The sequence below is a fragment of the Carassius auratus genome, chromosome 41 (assembly GCF_003368295.1).
Source record: "Carassius auratus strain Wakin chromosome 41, ASM336829v1, whole genome shotgun sequence".
NCBI lineage: Eukaryota > Metazoa > Chordata > Actinopteri > Cypriniformes > Cyprinidae > Carassius > Carassius auratus.
Window position 1 is genome coordinate 15,953,797 of NC_039283.1, and position 22,176 is coordinate 15,975,972.

The following is a 22,176-nucleotide window of genomic DNA, read 5'->3' on the forward strand; positions in this document are numbered from 1 at the left end:
ATCAGTTAATGCGTTTTCTTGGAATCTGACCTATGACAGTGCATTGCTACATGAACATTCTACGAAGACTTTAGCATATTAAATTACCCATAGGACATGTGATCTGTTTAACCAGGCCTTCTGTTTCAGTTAATGCTGATTCGTGAGATTAAATAGCCGGTCTTCAGTATGACTGATGGTTTAGGCACCTTTGCTGGCATTAGATCCAATCAAAGTTGTTCCTTCGCACTCATTCAGGACCTGTTTTCCTTGCTCCAGCTCATTCTTGGCTAGTGGAAAGATGACAAAATTTCAAGCCTCACACCTCAGACAAAAAAGGGACTTCTAGCAAAAATATGATATGAAGAGCGATAATGGGAATTTCTTGTAGATTAGGTTGCAACGGTGGCGATATTAAGATCTGTTTATCAAAGAAACTAATACAACTCCAGATCATTGTTGGCATATGGCAAACATTGTAAAATGTACACTATTAGAACAAATGTAAAAAAAGATATTACATTTAGGTGTACCACAACTTGTTACTGGGGCAATACAACTTCTGGACAACTTTATCTTCCCCTAAAAGGTGCATATTAGTACCTTATTTTAATTTGCACAAACATAATTGTGCAAATGATTCTTGCTTTTGTCCCATTGACAAAACCACTATCACTGCATGTATTGCATTATCACAGCATCCAGTGTTACACTGCACAAGTTTGCATACTCTGTAGTTTCCTGCTGTGTTAACACAAGTGTGTGCATGCTCTGATTTTGGAGATAGTGCCTGGTCATGCTCTTGGTCTAAAGGCATATTATGCATGTGCAAAACTACATCATTTCCATGTTAAATATAGTAGTTGGGTTGCCATAGTATTGACTGTACTAGTTGATAGAAGTTCAGAATAATCTGACTTCGTGTTCACCTGACCCTGATAAGATGTGTTTCTTAAGGGGCTTCCTGTGTTCAAAAACAGCTGGACTGAGCACAATGGATGGTTTTTTAAAAAGTGGATGTTTTTAATTTAGATGCAAAAGGTGTACGCATAGACACACCGAGATCAGCAGTTTGGATTTCCTGAAGTGTGAGTTTGTTTAGTAACCTAAACCTCTCTGTCCACTGGGTTTACCTATCAAAAAATGTATTATAGACTCTTACTCTTTCCTTTTATCTCTCTTTGTGTTTCAGAAAGATGTCGTTTACCTGCAGCAGTGGTTGGAGGCATTCGTGGCGTCTTTTGAGAAGGTCATTGATGTGCAGTCGACGGAGCCTCGCCGGTGAGTCAGTTACATGCTGAGCTATCAAAATGTCACAGACGTAGGGAGTTGATCTGTGGGTGGTCAGGTCCAGATGGACCTCTGACTATGATGGTATTTTAAGGCCTGTATTTGTTTAATTGCTCGTTTAATGGTTGGTGAGTTTGAAATGCTTTCATCTCATCCTGCAGATCTGATGTATGTACATCAGATGTGCACACCAGATCTGTGATCTAAAGATTAGCACATATACTTTAGGTATATAGAGCTGCGGTGTTGAAGATGAGGAATTAATTCCAGCAAAATGTTGTGGGTCAGCTAGAGTTGCCCCTTTGAAATTCAGAAAAACATAAAGTATATAATATTATATAAAAACAAATGACTTATGGCTGTCTGGAAAAGATTTTGAGGAACACCAAAACAGCAAACTGTTATGCAGTGGATGAGACATGCACCAAAACAAAAAAAATAGGGCAGACGAAACATCAATTTGTGTGAACAACCCCAATGTGCTTAGACTTTTTTGATGTCTATTTATCCGTGCTTTATCAAAACAAAATGAAATCAAAACAAGACAAAGCAAACAAACAAAAATCAAAACCAAACAAAACAAAAAAAACAGGGCAGACGAAACATCAATTTTTTGTGAACAACCCCAATGTGCTTTTGAATTTTTTGATGTCTATTTATCAGTGCTTTATCAAAACAAAATGAAATCAAAACAAGACAAAGCAAACAAACAAAAATCAAAACCAAACAAAACAAAAAACAGGGCAGACGAAACATGAATTTGTGTTAACCACCCTAATGTGCTTTGACTTTTTTGATGTCTATTTATCAGTGCTTTATCAAAACAAAATGAAATCAAAACAAGACAAAGCAAACAAACAAAAATCAAAACCAAACAAAAAAAGCAAAAACAAACAAAAGGCAAAAACAAACAGAAAGCAAACAAAACAACCTTCTCTTTTGTCTGCAGGCTGGAGGAATGGAGTGTCGATGTCCCGCTCCTCCCCAAGGAGGTATTGGTGTTCCTCAGCACCCAGCTCTGGCACAGCGCCCTTCACATGTCAGGGAAGGATCAGAGCAGCACGGCTCCACACCCACTGCTCCTCATCAAGTTCTTCATCATCATCTGCAGGTCAGTACCCACTGAGCACAGAGTGAACTCCATCGTTCTCTTTGCGATAATGCCCCAGTGACTCAAACCCCTGTTGATAAGCTTCTATGTTTGAACAGCAGGGATAACGAACGCATGGCTGCAGCTTATGCTGAATTGTATAGCTGATGTGGATCTTCCCTGAGTGTACAGTAATACCAATGTGAATCTCTGCTTGCAGAAATATGGAGAATATAGACTCTGAAAAGACCCCGGGGTTTGTGTTTGAGACGATCAAGCTCCTAAACTTCTGCTTGACTCAGGTGAGAAGTCGAAACGTCTGTGAAACCATTTTATAGTGGTTTGCACCCCATCTGATAAACTGAGCCACGTTGCTCATGTGGGGATTGCGAGTTTGAGTCTAGTTTACCGTATTTTTCGGACTATGAGTCGCATCAGTCCAAAAATAGGTCATGATGAGGAAAAAAACATATATAAGTCGCATTGGACTATAAGTCGCATTTATTTAGAACCAAGAACCAAGAGAAAACATTACCATCTACAGCCGCGAGAGGGCGCTCTGCCGCGAGAGGCCTCTGGCGGCTGTAGACTGTAATGTTTTCTATTGGTTCATTTCTCTCGGTTCATGTCAAATTAATTTTGATAAACAAGTCGCACCTGACTATAAGTCGCAGGACCAGGCAAACTATGAAAAAAAAGTGCGACTTATAGTCCGGAAAATACGGTACATCAATTCCTAATCAAGTTCCCCTTGTGTAATTTGTTTCCCTCTTCACCTCTACATTGTTTTATCGACAGAAGAAAGCCACATAAAAGTCACATGTTATTTTCATGATCAGTTTTCTACTGTAAGCTAGTTCAAATTTATGTTGCAGTTTTATTTATTCTAAACATACCAATGAAACGTTTGTTCATATAATTGTATTTATTAGATTACTAAGCATTTTTTTTTTATTACACATCCGATTGAAGGTTTCTGAACTTAACAGAACAGGTTTAATCAGAAACCTTTGGGTGGAAGACATCTGCTTTATTCAAAGGAATGTTTGTGTGTTAACAAGCCGAAAACAGATAGATTTGTACTTGAGAGTGTTTATTTATGTGTGCTACAGCTGAAGAAGCAGCCTGATGATCACGGCACTTTACAGTCGGTGGTACAGCATGGGCTGCTGCTGTGCGAAAATCTCTTTGACCCTTATCAGACGTGGAGGAGACGGCAGGCAGGGTGAGTGGGTTTCTATGAGTTGGACAGGTTGTTAAACCACAATAGGAATGCGTAGGAGCCATTAAGAGCGGCAAGCTCTGTTTCAGCTCCACTTCAACAGTTATAAACACACATTCAGTTTTCTTCTTATGCTCAGCTGTCTGAAGCACACACAGCATAAACTTCCCACAGCATGAGTGTATCTCTTCAAGGAGCACTGTTCTGCCCATCCACTAATGTGCAGGTTTGAACTGAGGTGTATTATGAAACATTCCACCTTACATAGACTATTAGATTATTGAACCATTTGTTAAATATTTATTAATTGCTAATATGTGTATTTGGCAAGCGAACTGATTAGGTCCTTGCACTTTCGTCTCAGCATAATGGTGTATACAGTAGTAGATTAATCATATTGTACAGTGTTATAGCTGGAGATATATTTGGAATAGCCTATATCTCAAAATACCATGATATTAAAACATGGTGATATCATTTTACCTTTTGTTGTTGTAATTTCTGAGACTTATGCTTAAAGCAAGAGAAAAAATAAATAGCAGTGGGTAAGAAAAATAAAGATAATTCATAGCAACACTATGGTTTGATTCGATTAAGGAACTTTCGACCTGATAACATAATTTTTTCGGCCATTATTGATATTATTATGCTAAAAACAATTTATTTATGCTTAAAAGAAGAAACAAGTTGCCACAGGATGAGTCAATTAATCAACTTTATTATACCATTATAGTACCATTATCTATACATTGGTGTTGTTCATTATTATTATTAAGGTCACACTTTATTTTAGGGTCCAATTCACACTATTAACTAACCATTAACTATAACTTTTGCCTCAATTAACTCCTTATTTGATGCTTATAGTTTATAAGGTAGTTGTTAAGTTTAGGGAATTGGGTAGGATTATGGATGTCATGCATTATAAGTACTTTATAAGCACTAATAAACAGCCAATATGTTAATAATAGACATGCTAATAAGCAACTAGTTAACAGTGTGAATTGGACCCTGTACTAAAGTGTCACCAGAAGATGATTTACTGTAGTGTCCTGTAGCTTATTGCTTTAGTAGTAAGTAAGAACAAAGTAAGGAAGTATGTATTTCCATAAAAGGCTTTGATTTGTGTGTCTTTCAGCGAGGAGGTCAGTATGCTGGAGAGAAGCAAGTATAAATTCTCCCCCCTTGCTCTACCAGAGGAGCTTCCTTTGCTCTTCCACGGTATGTCACCCACTCCTGCCTTCTGACACAATCTTTAACCTCCATTTACTCCCATCTTCACATCCTGGGAGATATCACACATCCCGTCTCCCAGGAGACAAAATGTTGTTTGTAAAGAAAGGCCGCTCTGATCCCTATTGTATTCATCCATAGTGATTCAGAGCTGTGATTTTTTTCATGTTATTTGCCTTTAAATGTTGTTAATGCAGCACAAGTTGTCCTTTTATAAGTTATAGGCAATGACTTGTATCGTGTTGGTGTCATGCTCTGCTTGGACATGTACTTGTGTGGTAGCTTGAAGAAGCAACTTTTCATGTAGATATAGGGAGAGATCTACATTTTGTTTATGGATGTTTAATATAATGTACTATATAGGACAGTTAAGACTGGAATAAGAGAGAGGATTGGGATTAGGATGTGATGCAGGCTAGATTTGAACTGGACTCTGGACTGGACTATGTTACAGTTTGCAGGCAATGGCTAAAGCAAAAATCCTGAGAGTGATGGCAGCTTTGTTCAAGTGATTATTAGCTCTTTCCTCATCTATAGGTTGATAGGCAAGCTGAAGTGGGTCCAAGTGGCTTGTGGTCATGAGGAAAAGGTTCATGCTTATGATGTAATGATGTATATTTGTGTGAGGTTTGTTAGATTTTCTGATCTACCCAGCATGTCCTTAATTTTAACATTGACTTTAGCTGTATGGGAAAAACAATAATGAGAATTCTGAATATTGTCTTCTAGTAAATATGTACAGGTTTGGAAAGGTGTGAAAGTGAGTAAATGATGACAGGATTTTCATTTTTGAATAAACATTGTCTTTAACAAAAATATGTTTTTGCGCCTTAAAATGTTAAAATAAATACTATTGCACAAACAATGCTCCGCTTTAAAGGGGTCCTTTTATGCTCCTATTATGGTCCTATTATGCCACCTGCCAGCTTCAGTATAAATTTTGCATCAAAATCTGATTTGAGGGTCATTTTAAAACCGGATTATTGTAACCAGTCTAAGCTTTTCTGCCTTAGGAAAGCTTGCGTGTCTCCGACATAGTCATAGCACTCATTAACACTCGAGTGCAGCTCAACCAGGTCTCATCCCATTTATCGATCTTTGTGAAATCACAAATCCTGGAAAAAATGCAATATTGTCCAAATGAGTCGTTTCGTAGTAGTTTTTGTGATTACTATTAAATAAAATATCTCCCTTTGAAATTGAATTTTTTTGCTCAAACAGCAACATTACATACTAACTAAAGTTGAAAAAGTGAAAAAGCATTATAATAGGACCTCTTTAGGATTCTAGTGACTAAATGACTGGTTGCACCCACAGACTGCCTCCAAGAGAGTGAACTAATCCCAGAGCCACTCGTGGTGAGGCTGGTACATCTACAGGGAGCTGTAATCAGTGGATGCAAGGTAAATGAGACTCTCTGGACCTCTTTTCATTGACATGTAAAAACGTCTGTATTTAGAGTGTAATGCTTTATGTGTTTGTGTGTTTCAGAAAAACGGCCTTCGCTCCATCACCCCCCAGGCTGTGAAGGACCTCATGTCTGTGCTGCGATCCTGGTGCCTCACTCCTGCCTCATCTCCACAAGAGCCCAAGGACCCTCAGCTGCTCAAAATGACCCTGCGGTGCCTGACTGCAATGATCCACCTTCTGCACTCCAGCAACCTGAGCGACAGGCAGGTGGAGATCCGGATTGTACTGGACTGTTACTTCCAGCTGCTCAACTGGAACCGGCCACCGGACAGCCAGCAGAGAGATATGCAGACCTGGGAGGATAACCTCATTACACTTCTCGAACATATGTTGAGTAAGAGAATATTCCCCATTACTCTTGAACCTCAATGATACATGATTTTCTTCCGTGGAGCACAAATTAAGTTATTTTGAAAAATGTCTCAGCATCGCCACCATTGACTTTGGTTAAAAAATAGTGTGTATATTCTTCAAAATATCATATTTTGTGTTCCAAAGGAAAAATAAAGTCATACAGGTTTGCAAGGATGAATAAATGATGTCAGAATTGTCATTTTTGGGTGAGCTATCCCTTGAATGAACCAGTATTCCCTAATTGAATTATTCTGCCTTATGAAATGCCTAATTTCAGCCTAATTTGAACTCAAACTGCATTGCATGGATCCTTTGTAGAGAAAGCAATCCCAGAATGCCTTGCAACAAGCACAGTGAACAAGTTTATCCAAGATGGCTGAATTGGTAATAGAAATGTTGATTCAAATAAGTATTTAATTTTGTTCAAATAGATTATTTTAACCAATAGTTGTGTATTTTTTGTGTTGATTTGGTCTTTGCAGCATGTCCCACAAACTGTCTTTACCGGTAAATTACCGGTAAATCACTGTTAAGAGATCATGTGTGAACTCAACCTTTTTTCAAAAATAATGCTAAATTCGATGTCTCTGAGCAAAAAGCAGCTGCATGAATGTGAACGATTGACAGAAAAGAGGCACAGCCATTTAGGGGTCATTTCCGGTTAATGATGTCACATAATTTACCAGTATTTTGAAACTAAGTTTTAGGTTTGATCTCTTTTCATTGGAAGCATCCAGTATTCTAAGATGGGTGGTTTCCATTCAATGAAATTTATTTTTAAAGGTGACATTGGATTAAATTTTCACTTTTTTAGCCTTGTTTTGCATTTAGTTAGGTTTCTGGCATGTCTGCCAGCTCAGGAAAGCTTAAAAGAAAGCACGCAGCCACAGCCAGTTCATTATGCGCTGTCTGAGAGGTGTTGTTTTAAATGATCGTTGAGGTAATGTTACAGCCATTTCATGAAAACCCTGAAGATTCATACCGACATGTGGAAAATGGTCTTCCAGTGTCCCCTTTTAAAGAAATGATGCCATCACGTTCTTCCAGACCGACATAACTTGCTCTTGTGGAAACCAAATGACGATACACAGAATTCATGACTATTAGGATGCTGCCTTAGGCCCTGATGAGACACAACACGTTTTTCAGGTTTGAAAACGTGAGGCTCACTGCACCGCCCTTTTGTGGTTGACTCCTTTTAATTAAAAAAAGAACAGAGCAGTGCCGGGTCAAAAAGACAGTACAAGTCATTATAATCAGTAATTATGTCCCCACTGGATGCAACAAATGCCTCTATGTAATGGTTTTTATTGGTTTGGTCTCATTGTGCCGGGAGACGACATCACAAGTGTGTTAAGGGACGTAACATTTCCATCACACGATTGAGGCATTCGGCCAATCACAATGCACAGGATAGCTGGCCAATCAGAGCACACCTCGCTTTTCAGAACGATGAGCTTTGTAAAAATCAGCGTTTCAGAAAGATGGGGCATAGAGGAGAAACATTAATGTACAGTATGTGGAAAATAATGTGTTTTTTGAACCTTAAAACACCAAATACACAAAATAATGTTCTTTTCAGCACCGTCGTCATATGACCCCTTTAAAAACTATTATTATATAAATTATAATTTAGATTTAAATGGTCCTGCAGTGTGACAAAATCATTTTTGAAATAAAAATATTCCAGGTCTCTCAGTGAATATAAGGTCATACAATTGCATACATTACAATTATAACAATTGCATACGAAACAAATCATAAAATGCTGCTTGACTAAGTTAGTAAATGATACATAAACTTCCCAGAAGTATTTCATGTAATATGATGTTATGGAATAATATAATGTAATATAATATATTGTAACTGTTGGCTTCTTGCAACAAAAAAAAAAAAAAAAATCTAAATCAACACAACAATGTTGTATCATAAATGGTGAATTGCAGAGCTTCTGATCTAACCCAGATCACTGTGTATGATATGTTTAATGTATTTATGGTGAACTTCCACCCCTTTTGCAGAAGTTAATTGTAGCCAGTTCTCTGGAAACAATATGATTCGAGAAGTTGCGAAAGCCCACAAAACAGCTATTTTATTGCATTAAATTTATTCTACCGTGAGTAATGCTGATGTCAAAGCACTGTTTAATAAAGTGCTTAAATCTGGCACTGTTTATCTCTCCAGAAGGCACAGGTTAAAAAGAGTGAATGTTCTTGTGTTTTTGCCCTGCAGATGCTATCCCAGAGATCCTGCAGTGTTCAGACCGGCCTGTGTTGCAGGCTATCTTTCTCAATAACAACTGTTTCGAGCACATCCTCCGCCTCATCCAGAACAGCAAGGTCAGAATGCTACCTTCTTAAACCCTCTGAGATATCTGCAGCAGCGCTGCACATTTCCAGCCCTGAGGATTCAAATCAGAATGGTTGAAATGTGGCAGACTGCTGATGTTTGGCTTGAAAAATAATAAGCAGACTACTGAACTCTTTTTTTTGTCATTAATCAAGATAAAAAAAAAATATATATATTTTTTAAAATGATTTTTACATAAGATACCAGCTATGTTGTTTATCTCTACTCGGGAAACGTTCCCACTGAAGGATGTCAGTAAGGATTTGAAGCATTTCTTTTAAATACATTTCAACAGCTGAATAAAAAGAAAAAAGGAAATTAGTGCAACTGTCCTAATATCAAAAGCCTCAATAGGTTTAATGAATTTCAGCATTTTAATAAATAATTTTTCAAGCAGTAAATTTTGTCTGCCAAATCAGTGTCAGGTGGTGCAACAAACATGCAGAAAAAAACAGCCGTACCACAGGACATATCAACTTTCCCAAAAGTACCATTTTGTTTGTGTTATTTTAGTATTATTTATATACTTATAGTTTTTATTATGTTTCTATATTCATATTTTAATTTAATTTTTAGTCATTTTATGCTTTTTTATAATAATTTTTTAATGTTTTTATATATATATCTAAATGTATTTTTATTTCATTCTGTCATTTTAGTACTTCACCTAAACATTTTTCAGTTACTAACGCAACATTTCTAATTTTCATTTAATAATGTAATACTAATATTTTATTTCAAATATATTTCAATTAACATACGAAGCAGTTATTTCACATACAATGTGTGAACAGAACAAAAAGGAAAATATTAAAAATGCTACAAAAAAAGTCATACAGCTGTCCTAATATCAAAAGCCTCAATACGTTTTATTTTCAAGTAATTTGAAAGTGAAAGTGAAGTGACATACATACAAGTATGGTGATGACCCATACTCGGAATTTGTGCTCTGCATTTAACCCATCCAAAGTGCAAACACACATCAGTGAACACACACACACACACACATACACCGTGAACACACACCCGGAGCAGTGGACAGCCATTTAGGCATATTATAAAAAGAACAAAAAAAAAAGAAAAGAAAAAAACCTTTGTCTGCCAAATCAAAGTTGGTGCAACAAACATGCAGAAAAAACAGGAAATGATATCATAGAGAGGATCCCTTCAGACAGAAATAACAGATAGTTTCGTTTGGCCTTTGACAGGTCTAGTTCATTTCAGTATTAAAAGTCATGTTGCGCAGCTCACTAAATTGTAACGATATTTATTAATTGAATTAAAATTGTATTGAAAGTAATGGTATTCAAATTATAAAAAAATATTTTTAAATAATTATTAAGATGTGTACACATGCATTCAAGGAAAACATGTTACTACTTGACTACTCAAATTGAAACCTTCTTTGAAGATGATCTAAAAATGTGATATAAAACCACATGAAACAACACGAAAACAAATGTTGCAGTTCTTAGAACTTTGAAAATGTATTTTAAACTAGATTTGTCATTCCCCCGTTCAGCTAGTATATTACTAAGACAGATAAAAATAGCCCATGACAGATGGTTTACAACCCAGTGCATCAAAACGACGAACAATAATTATTTGTAGCACAGCCTCTGTTTCGGTCCTGTGATGAAGTCAACTGTAGGTCCTGTGTCATATGTTTTTATGTAATCACAGTTGGTTTTGGGAAGCTGGGTGGTTTTTGAGCGTGTTGTAGCTAGCCTTTATGTCGCGTACTGAGGATTTCGCAGAGCTGCTCTCTTTCGTCTCTTACCCATTCATTTCGTTTTGCTTGATCTGTCAGTAAAAGTAAAATTTCTGCTTGCATATTTTATCTCGGACTCACTTGTGTTTATGTGTCACTTGTGATGCTGCGTGTGTGTGAATGTGTGTCTGTCCTGCAGCTGTATCAGAGTAACAGGTTTAAGGTGGAGTGTGAGGGCCAGTGTGACCTCACTACACGTTTGCTCACAGAGGCTGAAGTGGAGCAGGTACTTTCCCTTCACCGCTGATCAGTGTGGCGTTCGTCAGCAGGAAACCCACCCTTCACTTGACTGACACAAACACAGACACACAGACAAGTGCGCAGACACACAACCGCTGACTGAGCAACATTAGATTCTGCATAACAAGCTCGATGTAAGCGTGCAGTGTTGTCTAGATGAATATACAGAACCAAAGCATCTGAGCGTGCCGTTGCATTTGCATGTTTAATGCAACCAAAAATATGGAACCGTAAGACATTAGCTGTTATTATGGTATCATAGCAGTTGGATATGACATGATGGTACTATCGTGTTCTAATGGTAGTTCTTTGCTTAAAAATGTGCAGATATATGAATGTCAGAAATGTGTCTATTTCTAACATTCAAATGTGCATGCATAATTGTATTTTAGAGATATTTTGATTATTAATAAACCTATGCATATTGCATGATTTTATAAGAGCTGTGTTGATGCAGTGTCAGTACACAGAGTTGGAGGGTGAGGATCCTGCTTGTGGTGGTGAAGTGTGTGTGTGTGTGTGTGTGTTTGTGTGTACTTGCAAGGCCTGTCACCTTGCATGTTGTCTTGCAGTGATCTAGATTTTTAGCATGTCTGGTGTAGCTGTGGTGCTGTAGGTGTAACATTTGGTGTGTGTTTCATTCGGTGGTCCTATTTGTGGTGAGGTGGTGGTAAATATTTCAAGGTTAAATTAAAGGGAAAATCGGTTTTACTGTTGCATGTTTGAATCTCTTTAATTGAATTCTCAACATCAATTTGTATTCAGTTTGTTTTGAACAGAATCTTGCTCTTCAGGGAGGAATGTTCCAAATGTATAGATATTCTCCTTGCATGCATCTCTTTGAAACTGTTTTATTAAAAGCAATATTTCACAAAAAATATGTTCAAACCACTGATCAATCGTTTGAGGTCGGTAAGATAATTTATTTTTTTTTTTTTTATGTTTTTGAAAGAAGTCTCTTATGCTCACCAAGGCTGCATTTATTGAATCAAACTTACAGTAAAACGATGATGTCATGTAATATTTCTGAATTTAAAATGTCATTTATTTGCTTTGTTGGCAGTGCAGAATTTTTAGCAGCCAGTACTATAACCTTCAGTGTCACATGGTCTTTCAGAAATCATTCGGATTTAGTGCTCAAGAAACATTTCGGATTATTAAGAATTGAATGAATGAATCAGAATTTTAAATGCATCCTTGCTGAATAAAAGAGATAACTTCTTAAAAATCAAATGTTTAAATGAAAGCGTATATCATTATTTACTCACCTAATCCATATTTTGCTGTTATTTACTGTGGGAAACAAAAGGAGAAATTCTGAAGAATCTTTATTCAGCTCTTACAACAATATTTATAATGAACATATCGGTCATGCTCTAAAATGGATTGAACACCATAAATGCAGTAAGTAGTCTGTATGCACAATATTCTGCGTCTTCTGAAGCCATATGATAGCCCCGTTTGAGGAACAGACCAAAACATTTGTCATTGTTCATTGAGAAGTCAATGAAGCTTTGAAAGCTAATTCATGTACATCTTAAATTGTCAGAAAAATGGCATTGGTTCTTCAAAGAAATTCTCCTGTGGGCTTGGACAGAATATTTATCCTCGGGTGAACTAATCATTTAATACATGAGAATGTGAATATGAACTAAATGAGGTGTGTATTTTGGATATGTGTGTGTAGGTCTGGGAAAAGGGCTCTGACTGCATCACAGTGCACGCCATTCGAGTTCTCACCGCCATAATGAGCAACTCGCCCTCTGCCAAGGTATGACATGTCTTAAACCTCCTCTCCTCTTGCTCCTTATGCATGCTTTTCCTACAAGTCTCTGAAAGGTCAGCTTGCAGACATCTCTTATCTGATCGTGATAAGTCAATGTGCTTGCGTATGATAAATGTGCCCCTTTTGTGTGTGTGGTTAATCTTATCAGCACATTTGATGTGGTTCTGCAGAACCAGGTCACCCATGGGGACATTACAACATGCACTTCAGTTATTTGGTCAGGTTCAAAAGTATCAAAATCCCATGTCCTGTCCTGTTTCATATATATATATCTGCATAGTGCATTTTGTGTTTTGGTTTATTTTGGGGAACAGGGTGGTAAGAGCACTCGTTGTATTCTGTGCTGGTTCATCTGTAATGTAACTGTGGTTTCGTGTGGTCTGTCTTCCCAGGAGGTCTTCAAGGAGCGGATTGGCTACTCGCAGTTGTTTGATGTGTTGAAAAGTCAAGGACAGCCCACTAAAAGACTCCTGCAGGAGCTGATGAACATGGTGAGTGAGAAGAAACTGACTGTAACTACTATCGCAGATGGTGTGACCTACATTTCCTTCCTTTTTGACATTTAGTCAGATGAAATGTGTGCTCGGTATTTTTACACAAAGTGAAACGTTCTCAATAACCATAAAATTAAAATGACATACTTTCACATGAGTCTCCTATTAGTGGCCTCATAAAAGTGGGTTTGTTTTACATGCAGAAAGGCGGGACAAATTGAGATCACGTGGCCAACGGAATTCCATATCATTTAGAAAACAATTTGAATGGAATAAAAATACATTTATTCAATAATAATTGAATAATTTAAAGCTCCCTAAGGCCATATGACAGCAATTGTGTGAAGAACAGAAAGAAAGTTGTTTCTGAAAAAAGTATTTTAATGTGTGATGATATGTGTTTTGATAATCAGCTCATTAGAAGTGAGCTCCGTGCATGAACTGTGTTCCCATTGTCCATTGCTCCCTACTCCCTGAGCAGGGGAAATCTGTTGAAGTTTACCTCACTTCGGAACATTCATTCACTGATTTGTGCTGCGCAGCACCTTTACACACGGACAACTGTGACATCATATACCTCTGTAAATCAATACAATTTAAATTCACGTCTCGCACACTTCAATGCACTTTGATTGGAACATATATATTTGCTTCTAACTGGAATCATGGCGGAATATCTTGTGATGACCACTTCGCAGGGCACTTATGTTCGAATAGAACAAACGTCTGAAGCGCTAAGAGAAACGTACAAAATGTGGAGAGCAGTGGGGTGCGGGGACTGGAATTGAGAACCGCTGTTCTAGAGAATTCGCTCAGTCCCGCTCCAGGAAGGCTGTGCATATATTTTATGTTTCCATTTGACACAAATCTGACATGTAATTTCAAAGAATACTCCACATCCAAATTTGACTACTTCCATGCGAAAAAAAGTTTATATCTAAGGTTTCCACTGATTCTGAAATGTGCATTCAGTGGACACTTACTATCCCATAAGGCTACTAGAGAAGAGTCCTATGATGTTGAATCCTGTCCTGTGAAGATGTTAACTTAAACTTAAACTATTAAAAAATATAAAATATTAATGTTTACTGAAATAAAATTATATATGTATGTATGTGTGTGTGTATATATAAAACTGTTAATTAGTAGCTAAACCAAAATTTCCAATTAAAGTCGGGAATTAGAGTTGAAAAATCAATATTATGAAAATTGAAAATAAAATAACTGAAATAAATAAAAAATATTACAACTATGTAGATATTTATAATAAATAAATAACAATAACACAAAACCAAAAAATTCTTAAACTTGTAAAAAATTTAAAATATATATATATATATATATATATATATATATATATATATATATATATATATATATATATAAAAAACTTTAAATCTTTTATGAAATAATGATTCAGTTAGTTGCTGAGCCAACATTAAAATCGAATTAACTGATGCCGTTATACTAAAATAACTAACTTATATAAATTATAACTTATATAACTTATATATTAAAAATAACTTATAACTGAAATAAAAATACTTAAAACTAAGTAGACATATTCAAAATAAAATAGTACCAAAAAAATACTGAAATATATAACTTGTAAATGTAATCTATAATAATAAAATATAATAATATTATAATAAAAAAATCAAAATATGAATACAAATATGGATACTTTATATTAATACTGTAAAACTACATTAATGGTATTGAAATAACACTGAATTTCATATAATGTATACTTATAAAACATACTTATTAATGCTCAAGACGTTTTTCATCAAATGCAGTACGTTGTGTAACTATGAATTATTTCTGGATCGTGACTATCGCACTATCATAAAATATTTGTATCCTCATAGCATCACTTTTTGTTTTGCCCTTTCTCCATGTTTTCCTCTCAGGCTGTTGAAGGAGAGCATTCCCAGGCCATGCAGTTGGGCATCAGTAACGAACAGCCTTTGCTCCTGCTGCTGCAGTGGTTGCCTGACCTGGGCTCTCGCTCTCTGCAGCTGCTGGTGTCCCAGTGGCTGGCGGCCGTGTGTCGAGGAACTCTGTCCTGCCGCACTGTAGCCGTTGAAGCAGACTTAGTAGGTGCTCTGCTGGAGGTGCTGTCTGAACCCCCAGAGCGTCTCGACCGGCAGTGCGTGGATGCCCTCTTGGGTTTGCTGCAAGACTTGGGATCTCTTTCTCTAAGGCCCTGTGAACTGAAGAGTCTGCTGAAGCTCTTGCGGACTGAGCCCGGTGCGCCCCCTCATCCATACTGTGGGCGCGTGGTTAGGGTGCTTTCTGCCATGGCGGCCCGTGGAGAGGGTGTGTGCAGCGCCTTGCAGTATTTTGACCTTATGCCCCCTATGGCGGGTATTATGGTGCCAGCTATCCAGCGCTGGCCAGGAAACGCATTTGCTTTCCATGCATGGTTGTGCCTCAACACAGACTTTCCTCCACCCCAACACCACTACTCCGAATCCCACCTGACAAAACCGGATAATATGGTTCGAATGGCTAAGGGACCACGCAGGAAACAGCTTTACAGGTTTGTTCGAGAATACTCACGATAGATGGGTGTTATCATAAAAATTTCATCATCTGCTGTATCATTTCTTGTAAATGTTTTAGCCTTTTTGATATATATACATTCTTCAGTGTAACATGATCCTTTAAAAATCAGTTATATTTGGGGCTCATTCTTTTTTATTGTCATAGTTGAAAATTGTTGTGTTTATGCACATGATCAGATAATTATTAAACTTAGTAAATTATTAAAATTATTACTTATATTAAATTATTCTTTTAAATGCTATAGGTCGTTTTAGGCATCACATCATTATTATGTATTATGTTAATGTGGGTGTAAATAATGTATATTGTGCATCTGCAGTATTTGCTCATTTTTCTTTATCTGTAATCAGCAATTTACAAGCTTAACATTAACAATGATTTTACTGCTGAAAAGAAGATCAGAGATGGCATTAAAGTATTTGTCTTAACACTTAACACTGCAGTTAAACATTGCTATGATTTTAACCAGCATTTAGAAATTTTCCATATTTAAAATTTTTGCTTAATTTGATATGGCAAATAAAAGGATCATGAGTAAGTGATGAATATTCTTTATATTGCCCATGCCTGCTCGTTACAAAAGGCTTGTACGTATTTTATATCTGCATGAGTTTAGTACATTGATATTAGTAGCAATCTAGAACTAGCATTATTAAAAGCACGCTGTATTGGTGACCAAGAGTTCTTGTTTTGTGTGTGCTTATACCTTTAAAAGCTGTATTGTGTCCTGTGTGTAGTTTCTTCACAGCAAGCGGAACTGGCTTTGAAGCGTTTTTCACCACAGAAGAAGTTTTGGTGGTGGCAGTATGTACTAAAAAGGAGTACATGGCCATTTCTCTGCCAGAACACCCATTCAATGATTGCGCCTGGGTTAGTGACCTTACAGACAATTTTCACGCATATTACCATAGACCTTCAAGAAGACGAGAAAGCAATATTAGGAAATATCACATGTATTTTTACTGCTGAATTAGCTTTAGCTTGACTAGCCACTTTAGCATGATTTCAGTTAAAAATTAACCATGGTTTTATTATAGTAAAAGTGTAGTAACCATGCTTTTGTTAGGCATATTACCATTTGTATAACCACAGTTTTACTACAAATACTATGGTTAAACTAAAACCATAGTTCGTTTTTTTGTAGTAAAGCCATGGTTAATTTTCATAAGGGAAGTACCTCACTTATTGATATCAAATATATTTTGACATAAAGTAATGCATTACAATATTGCGTTACTCCATTAAAAAAAGTAACTAACTGCATTACTTTACTTCTTATGGCAGGTAATGCATTAGGCAACTTTTGCGTTACTTTTTCACCTGGGCTATTCTTGCTTATTTTATTTTTTATAATAACAAAAATGCCAAAATTGTAATTCACGGCAACTGTAAAGGTTCTTTTACTCCAAAAATAATAAACTGTCGGCTGAAGGAAGCAACTCTGCCTCTGCACCTCACTTTTAGTTTCTTTCAACATGGAGACGGGAGACGGGTGAAATTATAATAATTCAGATATTTTGTTGTTAATTTACAAGTAATGCATTACTTTACTAGTTACTTGAAAAATGTCATCTGCTTATGTGACTCGCATTACTTGTAACGCGTTACCCCAAACACTGATAATATCATTTCTATATTTAGAGTCTTATTCTTAGCCTTCTTTTCTTCGTTCTAGCACTCAGTTGCCATTGTTCACGTTCCTGGCCGTCGGCCCTTTGGACAAAATGTGGTCAATGTTTATGTGGACGGAGTGCAGCGTAAAACAGCACCCCTGCGCTTTCCTTCTCTGAATGAGGTGAATAAATGTTATTGTCTGCGGTAGATTGATTTATTATGAACATGGTTTGTTTCATTGGTCTGTTTGACTGTTGATGTTTCAGCCTTTCACTTCCTGCTGCATTGGATCAGCCGGTCACCGGACCACTACCACCACGACTACCTCTCCGACCCTGCCCAACCCGTCCCACTCGCCCTCCGAGATGGCATTTGCGGCTCATGCTGGGCCACCCACCCTTGCACGTTCCCAGTCCTTCCCTGCATCCTTTGCAGGAGCCGCAGTGGGGCGGCCAGGTGTGAGTCGGGACAGTCTAGTTCACACCATCCCTGCAGGGCTACAGGACACAGCGTGGGGCTGTCCTTCATCACTGGGCGGCCTTTTAGCCACAGTGTTCATCTGCCATGAAGCTCTGCAGCCTGCCCAGGCACGAGCCCTGTTCACTGCAGGTATAAATGAGACATCCAGCAAATTCATACAGCAGAAATTCACCTATCCATCCACAAAGAATCAAGCGTTTAAGAATGTCTATCTCTGTTTCACTTGACAGGTCCCAATAATGTTTCTCTGTTCAAAGCTGATGGTGAACCTTCAGAAGTCAACAGTAAATTAGTTTTATACTATACACCCCAGGTAATTATCTGCTCAGAGATTCATCAATACGTCCATCTGACTAACTGTTCTGTATACGTATGATAATAGCAATATAATATCAATGTAATATAAAGTAAGGTTCAAAATTCTAAAGGACAAGAGCCCAGAAGTGAAAAAAAAACTAAAAAAAAAACTAAACAAAAACTAAGTATTAAATAATTAAATTATATATGAAAGTAACATAAAATAAATAAACCATATTCAAAAGTTAATTAATATCGATAAATATGTCCAGATAAATATAGTTTACATATGATTTAAACTTTAAATTGTAATATTCTAGGCCTTTAAGAACCAGATCTGTTTGGATTTGTCCCCCAACCATCTTTACGATGGCCGGCTGACTGGTCACAGAGTGGTGAACTGGGACGTGAAGGTGTGTATGCATTACTAAGCTTCATTATCTTTAAAGATCAGCATGATTCATCTTGTTCTGACATCACTACAGGCTTTTTTTGTTTGCCAGTGTTGGGAAATGTGTGTATTCAACACGTACTTCTAGAGCAAAACTCATAAGCTCATAGATCCCTGCAGGAGCTGTAAATGCTAATTATGTTTTATTATCTTGTGTCGTGTGTAGGATGTGCTGAGCTCTGTTGGTGGGATGGGAGCTCTCCTGCCCCTGCTGGAGCAGGTGTGTTTACTGGATCAGGGCGAGACTGTGGGTCAGGAGACGTCAGATCTTCTCGGGCCAGAGCTCACGTCCTCCAGGGGCCCCGCCGGCATGCTGCTGCCACTGGGGAAGTCATCTGGTCAGTACTCTCTCAGAAGATATCCGATTCCCTACCCTCTCTCACTTCCCATGATTCATGTCCATGCATACATCAAGTAAAAAACATTAGCTAAAAAAGGTTTGTTGAGTCCTGCAAGCATCTCCAGAAAGAAGTCTGACGTTTTCACCAGAAGATCGATTTGGCATTACAAGGTCAAAAATAAATAAATGAAATGCATGCATGGATGAATCATTCCATAACATTACATAGCAGTTGTGAAATGTTTCGCTATGTCCTTAGCTGGGTCTTTTTTTGTTGTTGTTAAAACTGACCATTCACGCTGGAATGTACTCTCTGCTTGCTTCTGTGGACCATAAACCCTGCCTACTTTGATTGACCATCTCTATCATTGAACATTTCACAAATTCACAAATTATTTAAACCTTTAATTGGTGTTTATTGCATGTTATAAATAATCATGCTCATAAAAGTTATAACCACAATGATGAAACAACATATATATCTTTTTATATAATGCATTATGCATTCATTATAATGCGTTAAGGATACTATTTTACTGTGTTATAAATACGGGCTTCATAGAAAGCGCTACTGTTTTTTTTTCACAGTCTGCAGTGTTACAGTATGAAACATGAACCATTAACAGATTGTTATGTGGCTTTTTAGGGCTTCTTATAACATCGATGATGTCAATTTTCCTGTAATTGCAGTATGAGTCACCATTGATGTTTTCTTAGTATGCTATTTGATTTTGCTGTGGGTTAGTGATTCATAAAGTTGTGTTTGAGTATTCATACATGTGTTTATGTGCTTGTGTAAGAGGCTGCAGGGAGTTTGTGTTCTGCAGTTGAACTTTGGTGGTTGATTTCCCATGTAATGCCATTGCAGCAATTTGTCAATGTTACATTTTGCTAATGTGAAACTGATTGCTGCTTTGTTTGTGTGTGTGTTAGAGGGCCGTTTAGGAAAGAACAGTGTAGCAGCGTTTTTGCTGATGATTAAGAACATGCTGCGCAACCATCCAGCCAATCAGGAGAGTCTGCTTCAGTGCCATGGGCCGCCCATCATCGGAGCCATGCTCGGCAAGGTACACACACACACACACACACACACACACTGGTGAATAGAGAAAGTGTCTGGAGGTCTAACAAGACATATTGGTGTATGTGACTTCAGGGCAAAGCATCCTGTTAGGAAACACTTGTGATAACAATCCCTTGATATTGCACAAAAGTTTTCATGCTTTAAGGTTTTATCTGGTGCCAGGAATCTTTACAGAAATGAATAAGCAAGGTTTGAGTGACTGACATGAATGCATTCAAATCAAGAGTTCACACATTTATCACAACATCTGTGACATTTAACACATAATCAATATGAAAGTTTCAAATCTGTAGGTGCTGTATAGTTGTCAGTACATGAGTGCTTCCATCTGATGCCAGGATATTAAGCAGATAATTTAATAAGACACTGATAAGTAAGTAGCAGCTGAAGTTCAGAGAAACAGATGCTGATATATTTCTGATCTGCTGCAAGAACATTAAGTTTAGGAGTGGCTTTTATAGTTCCACAAAATTAAGTCATATCTGATCTGCTTTTGTTGTACTGTGATTTGAAAGGCTTGTAAAGTCTTCTGAAGAGAGTTTCTTGGGTTTGAGAGATGGAAAGTACACACAATCATAGTTACATAAGTATACCATCCTCAGGCTTTAAACCCTGTCTGTCAATTAAATCCATTATGTAGGACAAGTATTATATTTAATTCAATTAAAAATTATACTTGCATTCCATTATATTTGCCTTCAAGAATCAAGAGAAGAATCAAGATTTGTATTCGTCACTTACACAATTATATAGAGCATATATAAACAGCAGTGAAATGTGAGAGTCAGTCAGATCCGCTCCATGGAGAGTGCAATTATTCAAGAATACAACACAGATGAATATATATATATATAAATATAGCTATGAAAGAATGAAATAAAAGTAAACAATTTAAATATAAGAATAAAATATAAAAAATATGTATATGTAGAATTAAATATAGAACGCAAAATAATGTGCATGAAAGTAAACTGTAGTCTTAAATATTAAGATACACAGGAATTTGCAAGAGGCAAATGTGCAAACAGGTTGACACTGTCAGTATGTCAATGTGAGGTAGTGAATGATGATTTTCTTACTGATAAAGTGAATATTAAGTGGAGACTTGAAGATGTTAAGAGGCTGGTTTTGAGTTTAGGAGCCTGATGGCCAGAGGGAAGAAACTCCTCCTGAGTCTCTCGGTTGTTGCCATCAGGCTACGGAAGTGTTTACCAGATGGCAGCAAAGTGAAAAGATGGTTACTGGGGTGGATAGAGTCCTTGTTGATTTTAACAGCTTTGCTTTTGCAGTGTTTGAGGTAGATGTCCTGCAGAGAGAGGAAAGCAGATGCACTCAGCTCAGCGCACGACTCTGCAGGGCTTTGCAGTCTTGACTGGAGCTGTTACCATACCACACTGATATACACTGAGTCAGTACACTTTCTATAGCCGGTTTTCAGGATTGCTGGTGAGACCCTGAATTTCCTCAGCTGTCGCAGATGGTACAGTCTTTGCCTGGCTTTATTAACCTGAGTTTGAATGTGGGTAGTCCAAGTCAGGTCCTCTGGGATGTTTACACCAAGGTGCTTGAAGCTGCTTACCCTCTCCACAAGGGGTCCCGCTGATCATAAGAGGAGTATAGGGCTGCTGCTGTCTCTTCCTGAAGTCCACAATCAGCTCTTTAGTTTTGCTCACATTTAGAGAGAGACAGTTGTCCTGGCACCATGATGTTAATTTCTCTACCTCATCCAAGTATGCGGACTCATTATTGTTTTGAATGAGGCCCAGAACCACAGTATCATCAGCAAATTTGATTATAGACGTGGAGCAGTCATATGTGTAGAGAGAGTAGAGCAGGTTGATGGAGTTGGATGTGCACTGGCCTAGTTTCACCACTTGAGGTCTTCCAGTGAGGAAATCAAGAATCCAGTTGCAGAGTGAAGAATTCAGGCCAAGGTCCATGAGTTTGGAAGCTAGCTTTATGGGGACTATAGTATTGAAAGCTGAGCTATAGTCGATAAATAGGAGCCTTACATAGTTCCTGTTATTGCTGTCAATGTGTGTGCGAGAACAGTGCAGAATA

The 22,176-nt window shown here is 37.4% G+C and overlaps 1 protein-coding gene across 3 annotated transcripts in view; it reads left to right on the forward strand.

Annotated features, from left to right (window-relative positions):
* LOC113060207 (neurobeachin-like protein 2) overlaps window positions 1-22,176 on the forward strand; it is a 64,211-nt gene that overhangs the window by 11,890 nt on the left and 30,145 nt on the right. For 2 of the 3 annotated variants that reach the window (XM_026229101.1, XM_026229102.1), the window contains exons 2-20: window positions 1,172-1,260; window positions 2,219-2,380; window positions 2,580-2,661; window positions 3,472-3,584; window positions 4,720-4,802; window positions 6,132-6,217; window positions 6,306-6,618; window positions 8,871-8,977; window positions 10,898-10,984; window positions 12,686-12,769; window positions 13,177-13,275; window positions 15,192-15,823; window positions 16,587-16,719; window positions 17,525-17,644; window positions 17,730-18,072; window positions 18,174-18,256; window positions 18,561-18,653; window positions 18,858-19,029; window positions 19,965-20,098. In XM_026229101.1, the coding sequence (XP_026084886.1) occupies window positions 1,172-1,260; window positions 2,219-2,380; window positions 2,580-2,661; window positions 3,472-3,584; window positions 4,720-4,802; window positions 6,132-6,217; window positions 6,306-6,618; window positions 8,871-8,977; window positions 10,898-10,984; window positions 12,686-12,769; window positions 13,177-13,275; window positions 15,192-15,823; window positions 16,587-16,719; window positions 17,525-17,644; window positions 17,730-18,072; window positions 18,174-18,256; window positions 18,561-18,653; window positions 18,858-19,029; window positions 19,965-20,098 (3,015 nt within the window). The remainder of the gene's footprint in view (window positions 1-1,171; window positions 1,261-2,218; window positions 2,381-2,579; window positions 2,662-3,471; window positions 3,585-4,719; window positions 4,803-6,131; window positions 6,218-6,305; window positions 6,619-8,870; window positions 8,978-10,897; window positions 10,985-12,685; window positions 12,770-13,176; window positions 13,276-15,191; window positions 15,824-16,586; window positions 16,720-17,524; window positions 17,645-17,729; window positions 18,073-18,173; window positions 18,257-18,560; window positions 18,654-18,857; window positions 19,030-19,964; window positions 20,099-22,176) is intronic. The other variant, XM_026229104.1, reaches the window with a different exon arrangement.